Source organism: Lepidochelys kempii, chromosome 2 (genome assembly GCF_965140265.1).
Source record: "Lepidochelys kempii isolate rLepKem1 chromosome 2, rLepKem1.hap2, whole genome shotgun sequence".
Lineage (NCBI taxonomy): Eukaryota > Metazoa > Chordata > Testudines > Cheloniidae > Lepidochelys > Lepidochelys kempii.
The window spans coordinates 162,269,182-162,297,146 of NC_133257.1; the positions used below are offsets into that span (position 1 = coordinate 162,269,182).

The 27,965-nt window shown below is 42.1% G+C and overlaps 1 protein-coding gene across 11 annotated transcripts in view; it reads left to right on the plus strand.

The window, feature by feature from the left end:
- Positions 1-27,965, plus strand: part of GALNT1 (polypeptide N-acetylgalactosaminyltransferase 1) — a 193,818-nt gene that overhangs the window by 70,008 nt on the left and 95,845 nt on the right. For 10 of the 11 annotated variants that reach the window (XM_073332672.1, XM_073332671.1, XM_073332681.1 and 7 more), the window contains 2 exons: positions 5,077-5,306; positions 13,636-13,810. In XM_073332672.1, coding sequence (XP_073188773.1) covers positions 5,168-5,306; positions 13,636-13,810 — 314 coding nt within the window. In that variant the 5' untranslated portion in view covers positions 5,077-5,167. Of the gene's footprint in view, positions 1-3,514; positions 3,580-5,076; positions 5,307-13,635; positions 13,811-27,965 lie in introns of all 11 variants that reach the window. The other variant, XM_073332679.1, reaches the window with a different exon arrangement.

Below are 27,965 nucleotides of genomic sequence, written 5' to 3' on the forward strand. Positions count from 1 at the left end.
TATATATATTGAAGAAGTACAGAGAAGAGTAAGAAGAATGATTAGGCGTATGAAACAATGTCCATATGGAAAGATGAAAGACTGGGACTATTCAGTTTAGAAAAGAGACTACTAAGGGGGCGATATGTTAGAGGTCTATAAAATCATGGATGGTGTGGAGAAAGAGTGAATAAGTGTTGTTTACCTCTTCGCATAACACAAGCACCAGGGGTAATCCAGTGAAATTAATAGGCAGCAGATTTAAAACAAAAGAGTATTTTTTCACACAATGCACAGTCAAATTGTGGAACTCCTTGCCAGAGGATATTGAGAAGGCCAAGTCTATAACAGGGTTCATAAAAGATAGTGTCCCTAGTGTCAAGTGGAGTGCCCCAGGGGTCAGTCCTGGGGCCGGTTTTGTTCAATATCTTCATAAATGATCTGGAGGATGGTGTGGATTGCACTCTCAGCAAATTTGCGGATGATACTAAACTGGGAGGAGTGATTGATACGCTGGAGGGCAGGGATAGGATACAGAGGGACCTAGACAAATTGGAGGATTGGGCCAAAAGAAATCTGATGAGGTTCAATAAGGATAAGTGCAGGGTCCTGCACTTAGGACGGAAGAACTTAATGTACAGCTACAGACTAGGGACCGAATGGCTAGGCAGCAGTTCTGCGGAAAAGGACCTAGGGGTGACAGTGGACGAGAAGCTGGATATGAGTCAGCAGTGTGCCCTTGTTGCCAAGAAGGCCAATGGCATTTTGGGATGTATAAGTAGGGGCATAGTGAGCAGATCGAGGGACGTAATCGTTCCCCTCTATTCGACATTGGTGAGGCCTCATCTGAAGTACTGTGTCCAGTTTTGGGCCCCACACTACAAGAAGGATGTGGATAAATTGGAGAGAGTCCAGTGAACGGCAACAAACATGATTAGGGGTCTGGAACACATGAGTTATGAGGAGAGGCTGAGGGAACTGGGATTGTTTACTCTGCAGAAGAGAAGAATGAGAGGGGATTTGATAGCTGCTTTCAACTACCTGAGAGGTGGTTCCAGAGAGGATGGTTCTAGACTATTCTCAGTGGTAGAAGAGGACAGGACAAGGAGTAATGGTCTCAAGTTGCAGTGGGGGAGGTTTAGGTTGGATATTAGGAAAAACTTTTTCACTAGGAGGGTGGTGAAACACTGGAATGCGTTACCTAGGGAGGTGGTAGAATCTCCTTCCTTAGAAGTTTTTAAGGTCAGGCTTGACAAAGCCCTGGCTGGGATGATTTAATTGGGGATTGGTCCTGCTTTGAGCAGGGGGTTGGACTAGATGACCTCCTGAGGTCCCTTCCAACCCTGATATTCTATGATTCTGTGATTCCCTAGCCTGTTTGCCAGAAGCTGGGAATAGGTGACACGAGATGGATCACTTGATGATTACCTGTTCTGTTCATTCCCTCTGGGGCATCCTATCGGAAGACAGGATACTGGGCTAGATGGACCTTTGGTCTGACCCATATGGCCGTTCTTATGGAGAATAGGTCCACCAATGGCTATTAGCCAAGATGGTCAGGGCACAACCTCATGTTCTGGGTGTCCCAAAACCTCTGGCTGCCAGAAGCTGGAAATGGACAACAGGATGGATCACTTGATAATTGTCCTGTTCTGTTCATTCCCTCTGAAGCTTCTGGTACCCGCCACTGTTGGAAGATATGATACTGGGCTAGATGAACCATTGGTCTGACCCAATGTGGCCATTTTTATGTTCTTATCAGATGTGAAATTTATGATGCAGTTCACGGATGGGGTAGGAAAAGCAGTTGAAGTTTGGGAGTGCTAGCAAGATGCTAATTGTCCCCCTGAGTAGTGACTACAAACATAAAGCTCTGAAGATCACATTAACTGAGTGATTTAATTTAAATGTAAAATTTGAGTCTGCCTTGACAGATACTTGGATAGATCTGGAGTTGTAAAGTTTTTCTGGAACAGGTCTAATCTGGTCAGTCTTTGGAAAACAGCACTGCATTGATTAATGCCTGATTCACATATGAAATATCTTTGTAATCATATGGGCTAGAAATATAATTAATTTAAAAAATGCAGGCTTAAAAAACCTCCAAGACTGCTTTGGATGTTGCAAAAGTCATAGTAGCTGAGTGTGTGAGACAGTGTGACATGAGCATTACTCATAACCCTAAAAACGTAATACCTTTTCCTGGAAGAGAACTGAATTGCTCCACCTTTCCATGATATAGAATTTGGCCAATAATGTGGAAGAAAGACAGTGATCCATAATAAGTTCTCTAAAGAAAATGGAGGTTTATTGTTTGAGCTGTCTTTAATTCTATGGTTTTCTGTTTCTAACTGTGGTTGTAATTGCTAATTCTTCACCCTTAAAAGATGCTTCAGGAAGAGATTGCATATATAGCAACAATGCATATGGTGAAGAGACTTCTTTCAGAGCAGGAAGCAGAGGAAGTTGCCTAGAAAGGAAATTGCATGTGGTTGAACAGTTTCCTAGTAAAATCTTAACATTTATTAATTTGATGGAGCAGTTAGACAAAGTTTTGTGTATAGTTTTGTTACCCAGCATAAAACCTGTAGCATATTGCTGGCAGTAATTGACAGAAGCCAGTTTACATTATTTGTGTTCTTGTTTTTGAAACTAATTTGTTAATTAGGGAAGCTCAAAGCTTGTTTTTGTTTTTTAATATTTTTGACAATTGTATAAAAGTCTGCAGTATGGCAATTTACAGTGGTGTCTGTGGAATTTATTCTTAATTTGAATTAAGTGGAGCATCATAAAATTTAAAGGGTTCATTTCTAAAACTTTAATATGTTGAAAAGTGGGTAAATATTTGTCCAGTAATCAAATTGGTCAAACTGGATTCAATATTGGGTTCATTCCGAGCTTATAAGTTAGAAGGACTCTTATTTTAAATGGCAGTTTATTAGTTGAGATTTTTTGCCTTGGACGTCTACCAGATTACTCCTGTTGCTGGATCCTTCACTGCACTTGATGATTTTTTATTGTAATCAATATTTACTTTGGTACACTTAGCAGCAAAGTATGTGGGTTTTTTTAAAACTCAGTATAGCTGAGTTGTTAATTAACATAGGTGCTTTGAGGCTATTTTAGTAATAGTGTAGCACCTCGGAGACCATTATTCCAAGCACTGTACAAACAGAACAAAAAGATGGTCGCTGCACCTAAAAGCTTATGATCAAAGTTATAAGATGAGAGAACAGACAGGCCAACAGGGAAGTCCAGGCAACAGAGAGAATATTGGTAGGTAGCGATCTCAACTCACCATCGTAGGCAGCGATCTCAGCTCACCAATGACCTAGTCATGTTGACATTTTTTGTGAAGACACTTCTTTCTCGGGTAGAAGGGAGTCTGAAGTATAAGACAGTTCTGAAAATCTTTTTCCATTTTTTTAATATCTTGGCATACTTGCCCCTTTCTAGCTATTAACCATAAGCATTTTCTTGCTTTAATTTCTATTTTATATTGTGAGTTTTTCAATACACATTCTTCACTCTCTAGGCATGAAAAGCTTGTCAGAGTTGGAACACATTTTTGAATTGCAGCATCCTATTACAAAACAAACAGCTAAGTCTAAATCAATTTGATATTTTTAAAAAATATTAATAATTGAATGCAGTATATCAAATGTGTTGTACTATTTCAGTTCTAGGTTGATACTATGTAATATGCTGATGTAGACTTCTGATTTTTTTGGGGGGGTGGAATCATGGAGAAAACTTGTTCAAGTGAGTGATGGAGACTATTGTAGTGTACAGGCTTGCTCTATAAAGTGCTGAGACTTCCAACTTTCATTGAAGGCAACATATGAAATTTGCTATTGTATTATTGGAGAGATTCTTGATTGCCTCTGGATTAAGGGGGTTTAGAAACCATGAACTGTGAGGAAAGGTTGAAAACTCAGCATGTTTAGTGTAGAGAAGAGAAGGCTAATGGGAGAGATAAGTCCTCATATATGTAAAAGGTTATCATAAAGAGGTCACTGATCAATCTTTCTCCACATCCACTGAGAGTAGGAGAAGTAATAATGGGTTTAATTTAAATTAAGGGAGACTTAGGTTAGTTATTAGGCAGAACTTTTCAACTATAAGCGTATGTAAGCTATGGAAAAGCTTGTCTAAGGAGGTTGTGGAATCCACATCATTCGAGAGTTTTAGGAACAGGTTAGACAAACATCTGTCAGGGATGATCTAGGCATATGCAATCCTGCTTCAGTATGGGCTGGACTAGAGGTCCCTTCCAGTCCTGCATTTCTGTGATTCTAAATATCAAATATAAAATGAAAATCCTGCCTTTTACATCTGTGTGGTATGTGATGTTTAGTTACTATATGTAGAATAGTAAGCTATAATCACTGTTTAAACTTTGGAAATAAAATCCAAAATTGCTATAGGAATTTCGCCCAAACTGTCTCCTAAAAATTGAAGTGTCTGTTTCAGAAACAGCAAAGTGGAACAAAAAGTTTTTCTGAACCACGTTGCAAATTAGTTAAACCTGTTTCTACTACAGCAGTCCTAGAAATAAATACTGGCATTTTCAAAACTTTACCAGTAAAGACTGGAGCAAAGGTTGTCTTCATTTTCTTGTTTATCACCAAGCTAATTCTAGTATTTAATCTAGTATTCTCTGTGTACTGTTAATTGCCCTCTTGCCAAGTGTGTTTCAGTACAAGGAAGGTTAGAAAAGACTGTTTGTTGTGATCAGACCTTTCATTATGCTGGCTAACCTAAATTTCCAAAGAGTAAACAATTATATTAAGTCCAAATTCAAAGAGTGGCTTTTAATTTGAATATAGTTGCATATTCTCTTCTGCATTGAGTAGACAACTTGGCATTTTGGAGGCATGAATGTTAACACATCACCAAACTTAGTTGCCTTAGTTGCATCTACTCTCTTCACCTGTAGAGTGCCTCTAGCATTTCTTAACTTTTGCATGTGGACCAGAGTGATAACACATTTGACATGCAAATTAGTTATCCTAAAATGTAAGTAAAATTGGCTCTTTGGGTATTACTTCTCATTTTGGATTTTTTTGTAATGTCTATTCTTTGTTTTCTTTTCAGATACAGAACATGGTCTCGGAAACTGGATTAAAGCAATCTTGTTGACATTTTTATTTATACTTCTTTATTTTTGTATTTGACTTAAAGTGCCATGAGAAAATTTGCATATTGCAAGGTGGTCCTTGCCACCTCACTGGTTTGGGTCCTTTTGGATATGTTTCTATTGCTGTACTTCAGTGAATGCAACAAATGTGATGAGAAAAAAGAGCGAGGTCTACCTGCTGGAGATGGTGAGTAGATGTTCATAAATTACAATTTACAAGCATCAGTGAAAACTTGCCCATTGATAATTCCCAACAGTATGTGTATGGCTTCATCTTGTACATATTACAAATGTTTTCAGAGTCTTGGGGAAAAAAAAAAAACACACCCAACCCACCCCTCAAAAAAAATAGCATGAAGGTTGTGTAGGCTCTCTAATACCTGAGGCATTCTGAAGGCAGATTTCATTTAAGATGACTTTAGAAATCAATTGCATGGATAATATAGGAAGGTAACAGTTAAGAAAATAATCCAAATCCTTCCCTACCGTAATGTAAATCTGCAGTAACTCCATTGACATCAATAGCATTACATCAGTGAAACTAAGAGCTGTATTTGGCCGATTAACATAGTAATTTTGAAGGACAGTGACCTCATTACAAAATAAATGTTGGAACAAAAGGGTATTTATTAAAATTAGTACAGTAAGCCCTCCATGGTTGCGTTGTTGAATAAGTGTGTATTTTGAAACAGGAACTATTTTATTCTGTAGCAAAGTTCTTCAAGAAATCTCTGCTACTCCTGTTCTCTTTTGCTTCCCAGCATAGTTTCCATATGCCACCCAATGAAGCTCTCAGTGCTTTTAGAAAGAATATTTTCAACTGCATAAAACTGTTGCTACTATAGTATAAAGTATGGAGCTTGTCTGGGTTCAATATAGGTAAGACTATTTATCTTTGTAGATGTACAAAACCAAGTAAAGCTGTATAATACAGATGGAGCTGGCAATGGCCATCGTTAAGATGGCCTTCCACTTTCCATTATAACTCTGACTTCAGGATGGGTTGATTTTAAATCACCTGGTGGAAAGCCTCTCTTTAAATTGGTTTTAATCCATCTTTCTGTTATCTAAAGAAGGGTGCATTCTCATTGGTTGATATTACCATTAAAACATGTTGATTTACAACTAAATAGAGCCTCTACTCTGGATTAGGTACAGCTGTTTGCTACCTAGGATGGTATAACTGTAGATAAAAATATAGATATAGGCTGTCAAGCTATTAAAAATATTAATCACACTGTTAAACAACAATAAAATACCATGCATTTAAATATTTTTTTCTGCATTTTCAAATATTGATTTCAATTACAACTCAGAACAGTGTGCAGTGCTTACTTTATATTTTTGATTACAAATATTTGTGCTATAAAAAAATTTAATTCACCTCATATTAGTACTGTAATACAGTCTCTATCATGAAAGTTGCACTTACAAATGTAGAATTATGTACAAACAAAACCTGCATTCAAAAATAACTTCAGAGCCTACAAGTCCACTCAGTCCTACTTCTTGTTCAGTCAGTCACCTAGACAAGTTTGTTTACATTTACAGGAGATAATGCTGCCCGCTTCTTGTTTACAGTGTCACCTGAAAGTGAGAACAGGTGCTTACATGGCAATGTTGTAACGGGTGTCGCAAGATATTTACATGCCAGATGTGTTAAAGATTCATATGTCCCTTCATGCTTCAACCACCATTCCAAGGGACATGTGTCAATGCTAATGAGTGGTTTTGCTCATAATGATCCAAAGCAGTGAGGACAGATGCATGTTCACTTTTGTCATCTGAATCAGATGCCACCAGCAGAAGGTTGATTTTCTTTTTCGGTGGTTCAGGTTCTGTAGTTTCCACATCAGAGTGTTGCTTTTTTAAGGCTTCTGAAGGCATGCTCCACACCCTGTCCCTTTCAGATTTTGGAAGGCACTTCAGATTCTTAAATCTTGGGTCGAGTGCTGTAGCTATCTCTAGAAATCTCACATTGGTACCTTCTTTGCATTTTGTCAAATCTGCAGTGAAAGCGTTCTTAACACGAACACCACGCTGGGTCATCATCCGAGACTGCTATACCACAAAATATATGGCAGTGTAGCAAGGTTTCAGTTGGTCTGCCAAGCCGCTGGAGGGTTGTGGGGAGCTACTGCCTCACCGAAAGGCCTTGGTCACACCTCCCCGTTGATGGGGAATTAGCAGAGGGAGGTGTGCCATCGTAATTGGCACGACGCAGGAGTACCAGCCAGAGTCATTGGTGCCCCCCTTGAGCAGGGGAGCATCGCCAAGAGTCGGAGCTCTTTATTGGGGGGATGGGATGGCAGGGGTAGTGGAACGCAGGCCCGCCCGACTCCACTGCGTTCCAGCCCAGGGCCCTGATGGTGGGAGGAGAGGGTCTCGCCACTGGGTCAGCGGGGATCTGTCCACAACATGCTGACCAAATACTAACTCACTGCACTATCCATTTCTGCCCCTGGGCTACTTCCTACCTGTTTTCTCGAGTGGGTCCCTCTGGTTCCTCCAACTTGTCGGGATATTCAGCCATAGGTAGCTCCAGCTCGCTTTCAGCATTATGCTCACTCTGGCTCGGGTCGCTGCCTGGCTCCTCCAGTTCCTCGGGGTACTTTGTGGTCAGCAGTCCTTGTAGCCCAAGTCCTTCCTCAAGGTCAGGTTTTCCCTGGTCCAGGGCATACCCTGGTTCGGCAGCAGGGTCTACAGGGAACAGCCAGCAGTCTGTGTCTGTCTCCCTCCCTGGTTCTGCCCTGACTAGATTAAGGGCCCTGCCTTTTGTACTTCCTGTTCCACCCCTCCCCTTCCAGGGGGTGGAGTAAACTTGGCCTGGCCCCGCCTACTCGGGCTGAGAGAGTGGCTCTTTACCCTCTGGTTCAGAGGGAGGCCACCCTGGCTCCCTCAAGGCAGAATGTGGGTAAAACATAGAGCAAGAGACATACAATTCTCCAGCAAGGAGTTCAGTTACAAATTTAATTAACGCATTCTTTTTTTAACAAGCATGTCCTCTGGAATGGTGGCAGAAGCATGAAGGGGCATATGAATGTTTAGCATATTTGGCACATAAATACCTTGCAGTGAGGGCTATGGAAGTGCTTTGTGAACACCTGTTCTCACTTTCAGGTGATAATGCTGCTGAATTCTTACTTACAATATCTCCTGTGAATGAAAACAAACTTGCTTGTCTTAGTGATTGGTTGAACAAGAAGTAGGACTGAGTGGATTTGTAGGCTCTAAAATTTTGTTGTTTTGCTTTTTGAGTGCAGTTATGTAACAAAAAAATCTACATTTATAAGTTGCACTTTCACGATAAAGAGATTGCATTACGGTATTGTATGAGGTGAACTGAAAAATACTATTTCTTTTCTCATTTTTACAGTGCAAATATTTGTAATAAGAATATAAAGTGAGCTCTGTACACTTTGTATTCTGTGTTGTAATTGAAATCAATATATTTGAAAATGTAGGAAAAAATCCAAAAATATTTATTCCCATTGGTATTCTGTTTAACAGTGCGATTAATCGCAATTAATTTTTTTGAGTTAATCGTGTGAGTTAACTGCGATTAATCGACAGCCCTACTCTCTCTCTATATATAATTTCTTTATTTAAGCAGTTATAAAGCTTTCAGATTCTTCTGAATTGTGCATTTTTAGTGTGTTTAGAAAAAGGTGAATGATGGATTGATTATTTACTAGATAATTAACTTTTTCGTCATGATTTGTGTCAAGCTGCATTAGGATGGTAACTAGAATTTAATTAAACACAACAGCTTATAACATTTATTTTAATTAAAGCAGCTGTGAATGCTTTAGATACATAAACTTCTTTATCAAAGGATGTTTCACACTTACAACTAAATGATTTATTAAACAGAGAAATTAAACATAGTCAGTAAATTTAAACTGATTATCACAGGCCAGTCCGGGAAATTTTTCAAATACATCTAAGTGAAAGTAACTGCAGCTCAAGTTCTTACTTGCCTTAGTCTCTTGAAAATGACAGCCTCCTAAATTAGTTAGGCTGGCCTATTGTACCATATTTATAGGGCTTAACCTCATAAATTTGATTTCCCCCTAATTATTTATATAGAAAAAACAATGTTTGTCTTAACTCAGTTTTTTATAGAGGATCATGGATTCAGCATATTTTTTCTTTAAACGTTTTAAGATGATATAGTAAGTTTAGACCTTAACATATTTTGTTTTTAAATTCAGATTTCATTTTTAACAGGTTTATATTTTAAAAGGAAATTGTTATTGTAATTTAAATAACAAAATCAAAAATCTGATTTAAATAAAAAAAATTTTTCTTATCCACCCTGACTAACCACTCAGGCTGAAATTTTTGAAATGTGTCAAATGGTTCAGCCATTACCAAGAATGACATTCGGGGAAATTTTTTTTGTAAATGGTAGAAACGTCTTACACTCATTTAATGGAGACATACTAGTCCCTTCATGCTTTAGAGAAGGAACTTGAAAATATTGCGGGGTGTATGTCAGAGAGGTGCCTATAGAGGTCCCTGTGAAAATCCACCTCTATTTGAGAGTTACCAGTATATGCCCTTGAAAATTGACATTGATACATACACAGTGGTTTGGACACCAAGATTCCATCATGTCTTAGTATACTACTTCTAAGTGCAGCAGGAGCTGAGCAGGAGACTTCTTACAGTTGCTTTTTCTGGCTGTTTGGAGCTTCTGTTGTGCCAGCCACCAGAAATGAGTAGGGAGACTTTACGCTGTCTGCTTCTCTGCTGATGTCCAGCATCATGGAGTAGTAGTAGGAGGAGAAGGAGAAAACAGCCTGCATTTAAATGCAAGGAGTGAGGAGCTGGGAAAGCAGTACGCTAGGAAGGGACAGGAGCAGAGGGAGAAGGAGGATTGGTTATATGGGGCAGGAATAGAATGGGATAGACATGGGGAGATGTGGGCAGAAGGCCGCCTGATTTAAAGCATCTTGAAAACCTGGAATAGAATTCAGGATTATTAAGTGACCACATTTCCCTGTTGTCTAGCAAGTAGCTGTGAAATCGACCAGCGAAGTATCTCATCCCCTTCCAGTGACTGCTGTCAACTACTCCATAAGCTTAGTGGTAGAAGTCTATACTATGGATTTAAACTTGCCAACCCTAAAGGTGACCAGTATTGGGGGGGATGGGTTGGATTGAATATGGTTATATTACATGTGATAGAATTTCAATTTCCTTCACTTTTTTTTAAAAACCTAGGTAATTACACAGAAAAAGATTCCATTAAAAGTTAGGTTGCAAAGTCAAGCACCCAAGACTTAAGAAATATCAAAATTAAGGTGGTCCATGCAACTGTAAATCAGCAACCTGGAATGTATGCATTACCATGCAGTCTTTACATGATCACCTATTTTATTTTTTTCTCCATGAGGCTTCTGCCTTATTCAGTGCATAGGATAGACAGTGCCCAAACAGGATTGTGTAGTGGAGGAAGCTGATTGTAGGACCCCAATCTCATTTGTTACAGAACTTGGAAGAGAAGGGTTGATCTCATGGTTTAAGCAGTTGAATGCTGCCCCAGAGAACTGGGTTTCTGTAAACTACCAATGTGCAACTCGACAGGTTCCTTAAACCAAATTTTTAGGAAGTGGCCACTAACTGTGTGGCTCATTTTTGGGTGCCCAATTTGAGACATATAGGATTTGATATACAGAAGTGCTGAGCAGTCACAACCACAATTGAAGTCAATGGCAGCTGTGCTTAGAATGTATAAACTGGAAGTACTTGGAAAAATCAGGTCCTAAGCATCTCAAGTGGGGCATTCGAAATTAGTACAGTAAAAACTTTGGTATCCAGCATGTTGAGGGAATGGAGGCTGTCAGTAAGTTAAAAATTCCGGTTAACTAAGAGGGAGGGAAGGAGCGCAGGGTTGGGGTATGGGAGGGGATTCGAGGTGGCAGATCCTGGTGGCGCTCTCCTCGGGTGGCTTCCTGCAAGAGGCGACATGTCCCTGCTGCTCCTAGGCTGAGATGCAGTCAGGTGGCTCTGCATGTTGTATCCGCCTGCAGGCGCTGCGCCCGTAGCTCCCATGGCTGCGGTCCCTGGCCAATGGGAGCTACAGAGCCAGCGTAAGCCCACTGTGGCTGTTCCTCCGCCTAGGACCGTTGACTTATTGCAGCCAATGGGAGCTGCGGGGGCAGTGCCTGTGGGCAGAGGCAGTGTGCAGAACGTCCTGGCCACACCTCCACCTAGGATCAGCAGGGACATGTCATCGCTTGCAGGGAGCCGCCTGAAGTGAGCACCATGTGGATCTGGCACCCCAAAACACTTCCCATGCCCTAACCCCCTGCCCTGAGTCCTGTCCCGCACTCAAACTCCCTCCCAGAGCCCTCACCCCACAATCCTCCTCTCCTGTGCCCCCCCCCCCAAATGCGAGTTTATAGAGCTTTCTGGTTGGTTAAGTGCCGGATAACGCAGATTTTACTGTAGATACTTTGACCACTTCGGTCTTAATCTCTATGCCTTAATTTTCAGTTGTAAAATAGCGATGATATTTTACCTCATAAGTGTGTAGTGAAGATAAAATAAATAGTGTTGAGGCTCTTCTGATTTTAAGGCCAGAATCTGTGTTTGGAGCTTTTAATGTGACTAATTTCTTTTAAGTTTAATTACTGTGCCTATTTAAAAAAAAAAATGTGCAGAGGACAAATTACATTTGAAATTCCTTGAAATGTTCTGTTCCCTGATTGGCAGTGAAACTTTTTTGGGAGGAGAGGGGAACATGTATTAAACCTTCATCTCTGCAGTGGGAGGAGGCTTTCTCTTTGCTTTACTGCTGCTCCTATTGATGTTACTGGAGAATTTGGGTTGAACTGTCCATACTGTTCACTGAATGAGGCAAGTGGTCGTGTGATACATAACAGAAATAGACTGATTATAATTAGAGCTTATTGAAAATCTTCCAGTGGATCAGTTCTCTGTTGAAAAATGGTGATGTGGTGGAATCACAGTGTTCTGCAGGAACATGTCAATTCCATTGAACCAGGGACATTAGCCAACTGGCAATTTTTAACAGTATATCTCAGCTAAACTTGAACCAATTTCATGTGACAAAGAAAAGTTATTCCTTTGGTCACAGAGTATTCACCCTACCGAATTTCAAAGGCCTGTTGCAAACAGTGGAAATGTTTGAGCTTCTAGGAAGAAACTCTGAAAATCTTTTATAATGGAAATGCTAGCAAACTGAATTTAGGTGTTGCTAATAGTTTTCACCCCTGCTGTCACTTGGGAAAACTCGGTGAAATAGGTGCAAGATATCTCATTTGTTTCTCTTTATACATTCATATAATTTGAGTTCTAAGTTTTTCAGTGAGTACAGGATGCATTTTGTTTTTGCTCTTGACAAGCTATTTTTTCCCTCTTTGGTCTCATGTAAGATTATAGTATTCTCTCTTAGCCAAAAATTAAGGAACATTTCATAATTTCATATTTGGGAAGTAGGAAGAGAAAAAGGAGTGGTGCCTTGATCTTACTGGAATTAGTTAATACTCTGTTAGAGTACATTGAATTATTTTGTTCATTTATAGTATTTTCTATTAAAATTAATCTGATAATTGAATAGCTAGATGATTCATAGACCAATATATATGCCAATGGTCAAGTTAAAAACAAGTGTCTGGAAATTTCATTATTTGTGTAATTTTTAAAAAATTTGAATTTTGAAAAATATCACCAAATGAGTATTTATAAAGAAACACTGGCCACTTTGATAGGTTGGTTTTGTTTTTTAGTATCAGTTATTTGTAATGCTTTCTCAGAAGCATCAAAATGAAATAATGTTCTGTTTCTGGTTTTGTCTTTTACTTGGCAAACAGTTGGTATCAGAAATACTATGCCTCGCTTAGGAGTAATATTAAATTTGTTTGTTGATACAGATTGGCTAGAGCTAACACATTGTTTCCATTTTGTAATAGATTAATTCTGGTGGAATTAAATTCTCCCAAAATTGAGAGAGGATTGTTCTGAAGAATGAATTCAAATTGCATTTTTTATCAGAATGCCAAATTGTAAAGTATATTACACATCAGAATTTGAGTCCAAATGGATTTGTCTTCACTTAAATAAATAAAAGTTTTTTATATAAAAATAAATTTCTTTGCTAACCTAATAATCTCTATGGAAGTGGATGTTACTAGATGTGAAATAAAACCCCCGCTGATCTCCTCCCCCCCCCCCCTTCGGAAAGTCTGTGAAATCTGTAGAGATTTATTCCATAACTGAGTTAAATTTGTGATGCAGTAAGTTTGTACAATACAAAATGTGATGACAAAAGGATGGGTGCTTTTGGCTGCTGAGAATGAGATGTAACTGCTCTTGTTAAATATATTAATACTCAGAAGTTTATATTTTTCCAGTATTTAAAAATGTCAAATTTTAAATCACCTGACTTTGGCTCTTGCTTCATATGGAACACTGCATCATTAAACAAATTAGATATGCTTTTGTAAAACATAAACAAGAAGTGGTAATTTGTTCTTTTTTGTTAGTTCCAGAACCTGTACAGAAGCCACACGAAGGTCCTGGAGAAATGGGGAAACCTGTTGTTATTCCTAAAGAGGATCAAGAAAAAATGAAAGAGATGTTTAAAATAAATCAGTTTAATTTAATGGCAAGTGAAATGATTGCACTCAACAGATCATTACCTGATGTCAGGTTAGAAGGGTAAGTACCTTCTATTCTATTGAAAGCATGCTTTACTTAAATGAACACACATGAGAAATTCTCCATAGTAACCATTGTTCTTTTATATATTGGTAATCAGCGAAGATATAAAGGCTGTAAGACACAAGAGATTGTTAGAATTGCTGGGTTTTGGGGGGGGTTCATTTGTAAAATTCAACTTAAAAGCAAAGCCAACAAATTCCATTTACTACTATTGTAACCATGAAGTTAGTTACGATTATTAGGCTTTTTCAAGAAAAGAAATTGGTCTTTTTGGGGGTAACGTAAGGTGGATAAAAATTTACTAAAAATCTGATTTTTATTTAAACACATTTTTACTCTTTAAAATAAACCTATATAAAATTAAATTTAAAATATAACTGCTTGCCTTATCATTTAAATCTAAACTTACTAGAATCTATTAAAATAATTAAGCAGTGCATCAAAGTTTTAAAGAAAGTGAAGCCCCTAAACTGATGAAAATCATTAGCTAAACACCTAGGATCAGCATTTGAAGTGCAAAACAAGCTTTTGGTAGCCAGATCCTCTTCCTTTTGCAGGTGCAAAGAGAATGTTTTCTTCTTTTCAGTTTATTCAGCTAGTTCTGTTCAATGGCCAGTTCATTCAAAGTTGAGAAACTGATTGGGACTTAAAAAAGCAAGAGAGCTTATTTTCTTCAAAAGTATCTATAAAAACTAAGTGTGAGAGAAGATAGGATCAACTAGTACTTAGAGTGCTTGCTCATGTCCATTCCATATTAGGTGTGTGTGCTCGCCATATGCGCTGGTTCTGGAAGTTTTTCCCTCAGCAGTGTCCATAGGGGTCCGGCTCTGGAGCCCCCTTGAGTGGCGCCCACATGGTATAAGGGGCGCCGCCAGCTCCCCCCACCCTCAGTTTGTTCTTGCCACCAGTGATGGTGCTGGAACATCTGCTGCTTCGGCTACCAGTTTCATTTTCTGTTCTTGTAAACTTTGAAAACCTGTAATATAGTTGTGTATAGTTAGTAGTTTCTTAGTTACCCTTAGTAGTAGTTCTCAACTTTCATTAGTCATGAATGGGACTCAGCCGGGGGACGAGGCATGCCCTGGTCCCCCGGCTTTACGCCCTGCAATCGCTGCAAACCGCCTATGCCAATCAGTGATCCTCATACCAGCTGCCTAAGGTGCTTAGGCAAAGGGCACATAAGTGCCATATCTGCAAGTCCTTCAAACCTAGAACGAAGGAGGAGCGCAGTATCCCTCTGAAAGTGGAGTCAGTATTCACTCCGGCACCGGAGCAGTGGTCTGACTCTGCACTGAGCACAGTCACCTCCGTGCGCAGTGCTCTGCCAGGGCCATCCACGCCTTGAGAGAAGCTGAAAAAGACTGTAAGGGGAAGATCTTCCTCCCTCCCATAAGGGAAAAGAGAGGGCTGGAGGTGAGCCGTGACCTGTGCCAGGCAGCTCAACACCCCCTTCGGGAAGTTGGGCCCCAGCTCAAATCAAGTGGTGCAGCCCATCCCATGCTTCACCTGCAACCCCAGATAACGGTGCACGCCGTAGCCAGCTTCAGGTGCTGTCGACGCCTGAAGCTCTTCAAGTGGCTTAAAAAATCCTGATGCTCCCAGTGCTGCCCACACCGGCTCCTGCAATACCCCGGTCTCGGGGAAAACCCAAGTTGGGACCTATCTGTGTATCCCCGCCTCAGCGGTACCATTCCCCATGGAGAGGGACGTCCCATCAGTGTTTGCCCACCCAAAGCTATCCTGCTTCAGGACTGAAGAGGCAGGCTCAGCAGAGCCCTCTTCGGTCCCCACACTGGGGACACCGATCAAGGGATTCAAGTTGTACCTTGCCGGTAGATTGGCACAGTCCTTTTGAGGCATGTGCCACCTGGCAAGAACTCTGGGACTGGCCCCGATCGTCTCCAAGGCCCTGGGACCGATCTGATGCCAGAGACCACCAATTGCCAGGCCATCATCACTGTCTTCAAGGAGAGGTCGCCCTACTCAGGACGATCCTCCCGGCAGCCGGCCCGTAGTAGCTTCCGGTCCCGTTGGACATCCTGGGACCGGTTAAGTAGCAAGAGGTATGGATAGCTCGGTATCCAACGCAGGTCCGCTGAACACTGTTGGTCCCAGAGAGCACGACCAAGACAGTCTCGCTCGAGCAGGTTGGCTTTGGGATGCAGCGACCGGCACCAGTTGGACAGGAGCGACCGCTCAGCCCGATCCTGGTCATCTGGTACTGACCACTCCGCTGGTTTCTCCAGCTGGGGACAAGCCCCGGTACTGGTGGTGCCGACTACATTATCAGCACTGAAATCTGTCCCATGACACCCTTGATGGGTTCTCCCAAGCTTCCTAGGCTGCCCGATCGGTGTCTGGAGTCTCAGAGAGGCCAGCAGCCTTGATATCCCATTCCCCTCCGATGCTCGATGCTCCGGGGGGGGGGGGGGGGGGGTAAGAGCCCAGAGGTCCAGGAGGGACCCAGGGGAGCAAGATGCTGGACCCTACCCATGGATGTGGAGGCTCCCACGACACTGGCATTGTCCTTGTCGTCGCCAGACAAGGCTATCGTGGGGCCCCCGAACCCGATTCCTCAAGATGAGGCCAAAGCGCACCATGAACTTTTGAAGAGGGTTGCTTCTAACCTGGGGCTTCAGGCAGAGGAATTGGAAGAGCCCTTTTCCTCCCTGCCTGGACCGCTATAACTCTGGACCGCTGCGTCCTCAGCACAGTGGAGCAGGGTTATACCTTCCAGTTACTTTCCACCCCTCCCCCCCTTCCCACCTGCCTTCCCTGTCCCTCTTCAGGGACCCCTCTCACAAGAGTCTCCTGGTGCAGGAGGTAAAGGGGTTGCTACAGCTGGGAGTGGTGGAAGAAGTTCTTCTCGAGTACAAGAACAAGGGGTTCTATTCCTGGTACTTTTTAATCCCAAAGGCCCAGGGTGGTCTACGGCCCATCTTGGACCTGGGAGACCTCAACAAGTACCTAAAGAAGCTAAAGTTCCACATGGGTTCTATGGCTTCCATTATCCCTTCCCTGGATCTGGGAGTCTGGTATGCCGCCCTGGACTTGAAGGACACATACTTCCACATAGCGATCTTTCAAGGACGCAGACACTTCCTCCAGTTTACGGTGGAGCTCCACCACTGCCAGTTTGCGGTCCTCCCATTCGGCCTGGTGACAGCACCAAGGGTGTTTACCAAGTGCATGTCGGTGGTAGCAGCTTACCAGGCACCAGGGTATCCAGATCTACCCATACCTCGACAACTAGTTCGTCATGGGTAGCTCCTGGTTTCAAGTCAAAGGGATATCATGGTACTTCAAGCCATGTGCTGCTCTCTGGGCCTACTGGTAAACGACACAAAGTCAACATTCATGCCAGTGCAGAGGATAGAGCTCATCGGAACAGTCCTCGACTTGACCTGCGCCAGAGTGCTCCTGCCAGTGGAGAGGTCAAACACGTTGATAAACCTCATCGCGGAAGTCTCCGCATTCCCTCTGAAGACAGCCAGGGTCTGTCTGCACCTGTTGGGCCACAAGGCCGTGTGCGCTTATGTGGTCCACCATGCCAGGCTCCAGATGCAGCCCCTGCAACAATGGCTGGGAACGGTCTATTCCCAGTCCCAACACTTCGTGGAAAAGATAGTTACCATTCCCCAGGCGATAATTACCTTGTTGCAATGGTGGACCGATTGCAGGACAGTCCTGGAGGGGGTTCTGTTCAACAACTCTCCTCACTCCACCGAGTTGATGTTGGGTGCCTCGGACCTCAGCTGCGCATCTTGGTGTCCTCCAGACTCCGGGGATGTGTTTCCTGGAGGAGGCGCAGTTGCACATAAACGTCCGAGTTCCGAGCATTCTGGATGGGGTGTGGAGTCTTCCTGCCTCACCTGTCTGGCAAGTTGTTATGAGTCCTGACGGACAACACAGCCTCAATGTTCTACATCAACAGGCAAGGAGGAGCGTGCTCGTTGGCCCTCTGTCAGGAGGCATTCCGTCTCTGGGACTTCTGCTTCAGCCACAAAATCCACCTGGAAGCTTGTCACCTTCCTGGCGTCAGGAATATGCTGGTGGACCAACTCAGCAGGCGTTTCTTCTCTCACCACAAGTGGTTGCTCCATCCGGAGGCAGCCTGCAGATCCCTCCCTAAAGGTGGGGAACTCCCTGAATGCACCTGTTTGCTACCAGACAGAACAGGAAATGCCACCGGTTTTGTTCTTGGCAAGGTCTGAGCAAGGGCTCTCTCTGATGCCTCCCTCTTCTCGGTGTCAGGGATCTTGATGTACGCATTCCCTCAGATTTCGCTCATCAGTAGTGCCCTGGCAAAGATCAAGAGAGACAAGGCACAGGTTATCATGATTGCCCCGGCGTGGCCTCGCCAGCACTGGTTCGGCACGCTCATGAACCGGAGAGCAGCCCCTCCCTGGACCCTGCCCAACTGACTAGACTTGCTGTCACAGGACCATGGTCAGCTCTTACACTCCAGCCTTGAGTCCCTTCACCTCTCGGCATGGATGCTGTGTGGCTGAACCCGGAGGACTGGACCTGTTCAGAAAGAGTCCAACAGGTCTTCCTGGAAAATAGGAAGCCCTCAACTAGACTGACTTACCTGGCCAAGTGGACGAGGTTTTCCTGCTGGGCGTGTGAACAGGGCAACTCTCCCTCACGTTCCTCCATACAGGCTGTCCTGGACTACCTGCTCCACTTGAGGAACCAGGGCCTGGCACACACTTCCATTAGAGTGCATCTGATGGCCATCTCTGCTTTTCACCTGCTTATCCAAGGAGAGATGGTGTTTTCCCATGTTCCTGAGAGGGCTTAAGCGACTTTTGCTACAGGTACAGGCTCCCATCCCACAGTGAGATCCTGCTCTTTTTCCCACCTGTCATGGAAGGTCGCATTCCTCGTGATGGTGACATCGTTGAGAGAGATCTCTGAAATTAAAGCCTTGACCTCAGAGCCTCCGTACACGGTCTTCTACAAAGATAAGGTTCAGTTGTGGCCCCACCCGGCCTTCCTGCCGAAGGTGGTCTCCACCTTCCATATGAACATCTTCCTCCCGGTGTTCTGTCCCAAACTGCACAAGACCAGTGAAGAGAAGTCCTGGACATCCCAAGGGCCTTGGCTTTTTACTTGGCACGTACCAAACTTTTCCATAAATCAATCTAACTCTTCATCGCTACACCAAATAGATTGAAAGGTCACCTGGTGTCCTCGCAGAGGATTTCCAATTGGATTACTTCAAGCATGAGGACCTGTTACGACCTGGCAGGGGTTCTGCTGCCACTGATTGGCAGAGCCCATTCAATGAGAGCGCAGGTGTCTTCGGCAGCCTTCCTGGCACACATCACTGTCCAGAACATCTGTAAAGCTGCAATGTGGTCCTCTGTCCACAAAATTTCAGCTCCTTGTGCCATCACTCAGCAGGCCAGGAACAACGCTGGGTTCAGCAGAGCTGTGTTGCAATCTACACGTCCGTGAACTCTTATTCCCTCCAGGGGTACTGCTTTGGAGTTCCCTAACATGGAATGGACATGAGCAAGTACTCAAAGAAGAGAAGAAAGTTACCTTTTCCGTAACTGGTATTCTTTGAGATGTGTTACTAATTCCCATTCCATGACCCGTCGTCCTCCACTCTGAGTTTCTGGAAAGAAGGAACTGACGGTGCAGGGGAACAGGTGGCGCCCCTTTTACTGCGCCATGCAGACACCAGTTCAGGGGGCGCCAAAGAGCCAGTCCCCTATGGATACTGCTGAGGGAAAAACGTCCGGCACCAGTGCATATGGTGAGCTCGCACACCTGATATGGAATGGACATGAGCAACACAGCTCAAAGAATACCAATTACGGAAAAGGTAACAGTCTTTTCTAAAATCTTGAAGCATATGATGACCAGAAACAATCATTTCAGTTTGCTAACTACATATAATACTTCCTTTGTTTAATAAATCAGTTTTTAAATACAAAATGTTTTGATCAATTTTTTATGTATCCAGCACATTTAATGTAATTTTATTATACTAATTTAGAATGCTGTTTTTGTGCATTTTTAATTGAATTTGTTTCCATCCAAAAGCAGCTTGACCCAAACCATGAGAAAAAATTAATTTAATAAATAGAAAATGGTCAGTGATGCACTTTTTAACTTAATGTAAAAATTATTTTAATAAATGGATGTTATGTTGGGATAACGACATGATTTGGGCAATTAATTGATCTTTAAATATTCATGGTAAATAGGCCCAGCGGCCTGTGATGGGATGTTAGATGGGGTGGGATCTGAGTTACTACAGAGAATTCTTTCCTGGGTATCTGACTGGTGAATCTTACCCATATGCTCAGGGTTCAGCTGATCACCATATTTGGGGTTGGAAAGGAATTTTCCTCCAGGGCAGATTCAAAGAGGCCCTGCGGATTTTTCGCCTTCCTCTGTAGCATGAGGCACGGGTCACTTCTTGGAGGATTCTTTGCTCCTTGAAGTCTTTAAACCATGATTTGAGGACTTCAATAGCTCAGACATAAGTGAGAGGTTTATCGCAGGAGTGGGTGGGTGAGATCCTGTGGCCTGCGTTGTGCAGGAGGTCAGACTAGATGATCATAATGGTCCCTTCTGACCTTAATATCTATGAATCTTAAGCTACATAATTTCTTTAATAATTGTGTATAGATCTAGTGTATCTATCAAAAAGTAGTACCAAATTTATTGTAAATGCTATATTTGGTTGCAAAGCAACATTTTAATGGTTATAACAGCCAGTGAGAATCACCCTTTCTTTAGGGGGAAAAAACAAAGTACAAACCTAGGACATGATTAAAATTGATTTAAATAATTCTACCCTGGAAAATAAAGATTATTTTGATCAGGTCTGGTAAATCTCAAGAGACAATTACTTGTTTGAAGAAGTCAGAGGTTTCATATTTATAATGAACTAAACTACATTTGTCATTTTATGTAGGGAAAAACATTTAAGAAGAAATAATATGCTTAATGTAATTGATACACATTTTTGTTTAGGTTCCCTATAGTTCTCTAGTGTCCATCTGGTTTTACTACATTTGAAGTTGCTTGCATAATATTGACCCTTTCATATTCATTTTTTAGTTAACAGTGACTGAAATAAAATTGTAGCTTCTTAAAGATCATAAGATGGCTCTCTTGGAGTTTCCCGGACCACTTGATGGGAGGGACTTTCAGGTGTGCAGAGCTCATGAAGTAACTTTATTCCCAGTCAGTTGCCTGCATTCTTTTCAATTCTTTTCTCTGGAAGCTCCTCTGGGGCTGCTGCTGATTCAGAGTCCAGCTGCTAGACCGATCTATTCCTCCTCCTATCCTGCTACCCTAAAGGATGTAATCAGGGGTTATGAGGGATGACCATTTTTCTGTGTAAAATTGTAGTTCTATATTTTAAAGTAATACTACATCAAAAGTAACTTGAGGAGTCTGTGGGTGTGTAGTACTGGAGAAGGTGGTGTGTTTTCTATCAGGGTAATGTGATCAACTTTAAGCCTTTGTATCTAGATCTGTTTTTTGAATGATATGGGTTCATAATTAACGTTGAATAAATTTTGAGGTGGGTTATGAATTTACATTTAGATTAATTCCTTCATGATAAACACTGCAGTTATTTGTTTACTTATTACTATTTGACTGTATTTTTAGTATGATAGAGGGACCTTTATTTCTTGAAAGTGGCACAGATTTTTCAATTTTATGTATATGTGTATATAAGTTTGCATATATTTAATTGTATCCTCCTTTCTTCTCTCTGCAATGTGTCACTTATATCCTTATGGCTATCTCTTGTAAATGGATCTGTCCAAGCATATGGTTCCAGCTATTTGGATTCATTTGTAGGCTCTAGCCCTGATAGCATACGCTATTTGAATAGGGAGAGCGTCTTTGTGGTACAGTGTATAAGACTTTTGGTTAATTCTGTAATGTTCCAGATTGGTTTTAGTTGTAAGGGGCTCAAAAGTTGTGGGGTTATTTTGGGGTTTTTTGTTTGTTTAAAGATTATTGTTGAGGGCGAGTGATCTACGATTGCTTTTCTTTGATCTAAGTTTGATACGTTGGTTTCTAGAACTTTCTTGCTGGAGAGAAAAATGGAAGAGAAAAATTCAGAAACAGTTGCCTCATTTGGAAGTTAAGAATTGATTGAAGTTCTGTTCCAACTCAAGTGATGTTATGCTTTGAGATTCACAAGAAAAGTAAAATAGAACCACTTTTTAATGCTTACTGACCTCACTATTGCTTTGAAAAATTGTCTTTAATTATACCAGTTTGAGGGTGCAATTACTTTTAATTTCTCATCTTTGCACTTAACTGTAAATGAATTGTGTGCAGGTGTAAGACTATTTACTTAGCCATTTGATAGTCATATTTTGTAGGTAAAGATAATCTAAATTAACCAATAATAGGCAAGGTAGTTTCTTAATTATGCAAAATAGGACAATAAGGGCAATCAAATACCAGACTTAAAAGCATATTTTGACCTACAAAATTTAAAAGGAATTTTTCTTCCTTGTGTGGCATTGCATAATTAGCATGGCATATCTGTGGGCTTTTTTGCTTAAGATTCTGTATTTTGCTGTAGGATTCTGGACTTGATGGTCTGATACAGTGTAGTGTATTATTTAACCTTATTAATCCTTTAAGTTTTTCTGGATATTCATAGGCACTTCCTTGAACTACTCATTTTGCATTCATATTGTGATGCTACAGTAGTGCAATAAGGTGATTAAGGATCCCATAATGACATGTTTGACAGTGTCTAGCAAAATTATGCAAACGGATGGTACTGTTTTGTGGATGTAATAAGCTGTCACATAGGCCTTTTTACTGTGCTATTAACATATAAAACAAAAGGAAACTCAAATTTAAATTTAAATGTTAGCATTGTAAAACATACTATGAAAAGACAGTGAATTTTGAGTTAAACATGTAAAGTTATGTATCTTGTGCAGTAACTAGACTCGTTTTGCTTTAACTGATGTGTAGTAGTCTTTGTACCTGGCTGTTTTTTGTACAATAATGATGGTGGTTGTATTTTAAAAGGATAAGTGAGTTTGGAAAGGATTTAAAGCATTCACACATTTTTTCCCAGTGTTATATATTTCTACATACCATTTCAGATGTGATATTTGTAGCATAAGATACCTAACAAAGATAAAATTTAAAAATAATAGCTGGACATTTGGTTGTGAAATAGTTACTCCTGGGAGAATTTTGTGCCAAAAAATTAAATATTCTGCACACAGTATTTTAAAATTGTGCAAAATTTGCCAATTTTATTGTCAAAATAACACTATATAATCATGCCTGTTTCATTTATTTTGGTAATTTATTTCAAAATACCTGCCAGCAAGTATGTCTGTAACAGTACAGTCACACGCAGAAATTCCCCCAGGAGTAGAGAGTTAAAGAAACCTCTAAGACAACCCAGTTCCTGCTTCTCTGACCCTTCCCCCCCAGAGCTCAGTCGGGGGGGCCAGACACTCATACCCCATCCCCTCCTTGGTCCAGCCGCAGCACCCCCCCTCTCCCCCCCGGCCCAGATACTCACACAGTGTCCCCCCAGAGGCCAGCCATGGGGCTCCCCCCGGCCCAGACATTTACAACTCCTACCCTCCTAGAGTTCAGGAATCCAGAGAGAAACAGCCTGATGCTGGGTCCCAATTTGGCACGTAGTTTCCTGCGTGCCACCGCCTCCTTCCTTCAGGGTGTGCTTGGAACTACAGCTGCTCTGTTAGTGCCCACACCCCCTTGGCCTTGTCTTCTATATGCGAGCTGGGCTCTGCTGGGTCCGGCGGCCAACATCTCTGCAGCCCCTTTTTGTGGGGGGAAAGGAAATCCTGCACATCCAACATTAATTTCTGCAAAATTCTGCATTGTGCCGTGGCACAGAATTCCCACAGGAGTAAATTAGTGTAATGGAAATTGAGGCTTTAATTTCTGCTAGAATATTGCTAAAATGTCTGTTACACAACTACTACTAATTTGCAATGGCTAAAATGTGGATTTGTATTGCTAAATCACTTGTACTTTGACTTAATCTGAAATGTGAGATTTTTTTTTTTGAGTAGCTCTATATATTATAGGTCTTTTTGCGCTCTGAGACTGCACAAATAGTTCATATTGAGAACCAGTTTTTTTGTGAAAAAGGAAAGCAAAGATGTAAGAACATGGATAAGTATTACTTTACTTCAAAGTTATAGTATTAGATTTTGAAACGATGGATTAAATGAAGTTCAGACTTCTCAGCATATATTCCTCTTACTGCCCATGACAGCAAGTCAGAACTCCAGTGTCTGCTAATGCTAGTCAGAAAGGTTTTTGTAAATAATAGTAATAGTGTTTAATAGTTTTTTTTTTTTCTGCCCATTAGCAGCATTTCCCCCCCCCCTCCTTTTTTTCTACCCAGCGAATCTCCTCAGGCATTTGTGCCTCATCGCTTTCATGGTGGAATCTAAGACCTTGGTGTTCAAGCCCTGTCCCTCTTGTGACAGGCCAGTCACCTTAACTGATGGCCACAACAAATGCCTTTTCTGCTTGAGTCTCATATCCCAGATATTTGGTTGACTGCAGTTCTTCTCTTGTTAAAAGAACTGCAGAAAGTTGAGGGAATTTCATCTCAAATTGTTCCTGTTAGGGTGGTTCATGACATTTACCTCAGACTCTGAAAGGCCTTCCCTTGACTAAACAGAATGGCCCCAGATCCATAAATCTGACTTCCACACTGCTCTGGGAGTAGAGACTCCATTCCCCAAGTGCTGACTACTGATACCAAGAAAAGGATTCAAGATTGGCATAGTCCTCAGGACATCATCCCACCTGGCTCCAGTCCAGGTTCCCCAGTTCAGACCCTGCCAGAGAAGGTAGATCTTGGCATCATTATACTTTCCCTGGAGCAGAGTAGGACAAAAGACTAAGAGGAGCTTAGAGCCATCTGACTGAGAAATCTAAGACCAATAACCTAGATCAGCTCAAGAGAACAGTCCTGATTAGCTCTCCATCGCCCTTGGTATGGGGAAATACCTCATCATTTCTGGTACCAGAGCATGTTCTGGGACAGTACTGACCACCTGAGCATCAGTAACCTCTCCCCCTGGGTGCTGGAGACTTTCACTGTACCAGCTGATCTTCCCTCAGTGGTATTGAGACTTACTTGGTTTCTATCTTGGTACCAGCCCTTCGAGAACACTTCTCGGTACCAGCTTCCTGGTACCGATCCCATTTGTACCTCCCATGGGACCTACTTTTATTCTTCTTTCCCAGCTTCCCAGTAGAGAGCAATTTCCTGCTTTTATAAGCTTGTGTAGGGATATTACCCTAGCCTACACTAGGGATAGTGACATTCCTCCCCCGTTGTGAAAAGTCCTTTGAATGCTCCTCCATTCAAATAGGTCACAAATGACTGAAATGTGAAAAAATCTAGTTTCTACACACACGTGATTTATAAGTTATTTAAAACAAGTGTTATTGTTAAAAACATGTTTTCTCTCTGTATGAATTGAATCAATTTTTTAAAACAATGGAAATTCTTTTTTTACTTTATGCAGCCATGAATGATTTGATTTATAGACCTTCAGATTCCCAACTCAGGCCTCTGCCATTTGAGCTACAGGAATAACTGCTGTTACTAGTGTGGACCAACTGCTAGAGAGGGAGTTGACTCATACTTTGCCAACGGGATATACAGCTGTTTGTTTTCCAGTGTTCTGTTGTCAGTTATGAATACTGGGCTTTATCTTTGGCTTTGGCCGAGGAGAGTGGTGCAGTGATTAGAAAAAGTACAGTAGATGCTTGTTTGCAGCAACACATTGTAAGAGCAACTGACGCTTACAAGCAACGTTTCCCCTGGGAACACTTTCCCTACTGTGAATTGTCCATTCGGTAACAGCAACATAGCCACCGTGTAAAAGCAACATTTGTGATACTGTGATGTCACATCCAGGGGCAGAGATTGGGGGGGATATGTAGGGGTGTTGCCGCCTCCCACCCCAACTGCATCTTTCCATTCCCCTCCAGACCCTGGCCCTTCAGTGCAGCTCAGGGCCTGCCTGACAGAATCTGCATGGAGAGCATGTGTGGGAGGGAGGGTCTGTAAGAGCGGGTTTTTAAGTGGGGGTGAAAGGCAGGGAGCTGGGCTTGGAGGAGCAGCAGAGGCACAGCTGGAAGGTTTCCTCCTCCCTTCCTTAGCATCTGGCTTGCGGGGGCGGGTTTTTTTCTATTTTGCAGTGTGGCGTATCGGGGGACACCCCCTCTCCCCCCGGTGCACTGAGCTGTCCCTTCCATCTTGGTTGCTGCTGGCAGGATGTGTGCGTGCTTTTTTTGCAGTTGGTGGTCAGGAGACCTGAATCTGCAAGGCACTGACCTGTCCCCCTCATGCCCTCCCATCTCTGCTGTTGTTGCTAGGAGCCATTTTCTCCCCTTTCCCCTGCCCCCCTCCATTGCAGACTGCATGTGGTACTCTCCCCAGCCATCCCATCCCTTGCTGGGATGGAGCATGAAGCTGCCAGCTTAGCCTGTTCCTGGCAGCTGGGCTCACTCACTGTTTTTGCTCACTGGGGGCACCCCTACCAAACCCAGGGTTCCCCTGCCCAATTCCCCACAAACTTGGGGTTCCCCCATCCCACCCCCTCCATCTCCTTCCCCCCTTCCAAAACACTCTTCATGCATCTTTGGTCAGACGCTCCCCATAACAGCAATAGCCACTTAGAATCAACACAGCAAAAGGATGCTGATATGTTGCTACTAAGTGTCTAATGTATACACAAAACGTCTTTTTGACATGTTCAGTCTGTAGGGCCATGTAGTTTAGTGCATAAAATCTGGATGTTGTACTAGAAACCAGGTTTTATTTCTAACTCTGCCTGAGGTAATTTTATGCAATCTGTCTTTGTAAAAATTGTGTGCCTGATTCTTGACTCTGTACTACAGTTTGAATTATCAGGCCTTGGTTAGTAATTTGAGTTGGGCCAAGTAATCCCAGACTGTACCTGCTCCAGGACTCTTTGGAGGGGCCTGACTGCACAGCAGTCCCTGGTTGAGAAGGAACTGATGGGAGCCAGGGTGGTGCTGCCCTTATAAAGCCATGGCAGGGACTGTGAAGGGAGGTATGCAAGCACCACACCTGTGGGTACTGCTAAGCAAAATTCTCTAACTTTGGTGCACTGGGCGCACACACACACCTGAGTTACAGGTCTTTGCCCACATCTCAAAGAACAACAGTTACAATTACAGGTAAGTAACTAGTTTTTTTTTCTGGATTAGATGGAAGGTATGGCAGCTGCGTAGTGTAAAATTAGAAATGTTAGTTCCTGAGGAGGAGGGGAGGCAGTTTGGAATCAGAGGATAAGCAGTTCATCTGGGGATATCTGCTCTTTGAGGAAGGAATTGTCACCATATTTTGTGTAGAAGTTAGCACAATAAGATATTGGCCTGTAGGTGCTACTGCGCTATAAATGGTAAATATTTGTGCCAAAATTATCAACAGTAAAATAAAGTGCTGACATGCATATTTATCTGAAGATTGAGCTAAACCATTGCAGTGAGTGGGACAGTTTACAACTCGGATATTATTGCAGGTTCTTTGCAGAAAAAACTGCATTGGTGTACACTCAGTTCATGTTTTCAGGATTACCTTCACAACCAAGAGGGGCTAGAAAATATATATAATTTTTTAAACTGATAGGTTCTGCAGAATATTGCCAAAAGAGTTGGAATTGCAGAATTTGCAGCTTTGTGAAAGACTGCTTTATGTGAGTTCACTGTGGGAATGGCTTCTTTCTCTCTCATCCCCTTGACCCGCACAAGACTATTTGTAGCTTGGGACTTGGGTACAAGGGACATTTTCAAAAGGCTTAATATAATGTATTTCATTTGCTCTGCTGAAATCTTATTTACAAGAAATCACCTTATAAAACTTCCTGCCTATCTGTCTTACAATATGAAGGCCAGGTCTTCACTGTAAACTTGGGGTATGAAAAATCCACACTCCTGAGTGACACAGTTATACTGACCTAACCCCCAGTGTAGACAGCACTATGTCAATGGAAGAGCTTCTTATGGAGGTGGATTAACTACGGTGATGGGAGGAGATCTCCCATCGGCATTGTAACGTCTTCCCTGAAGAGTTGCAATGGTGCAGCTGAAGCGTTGTAAGTGTAGA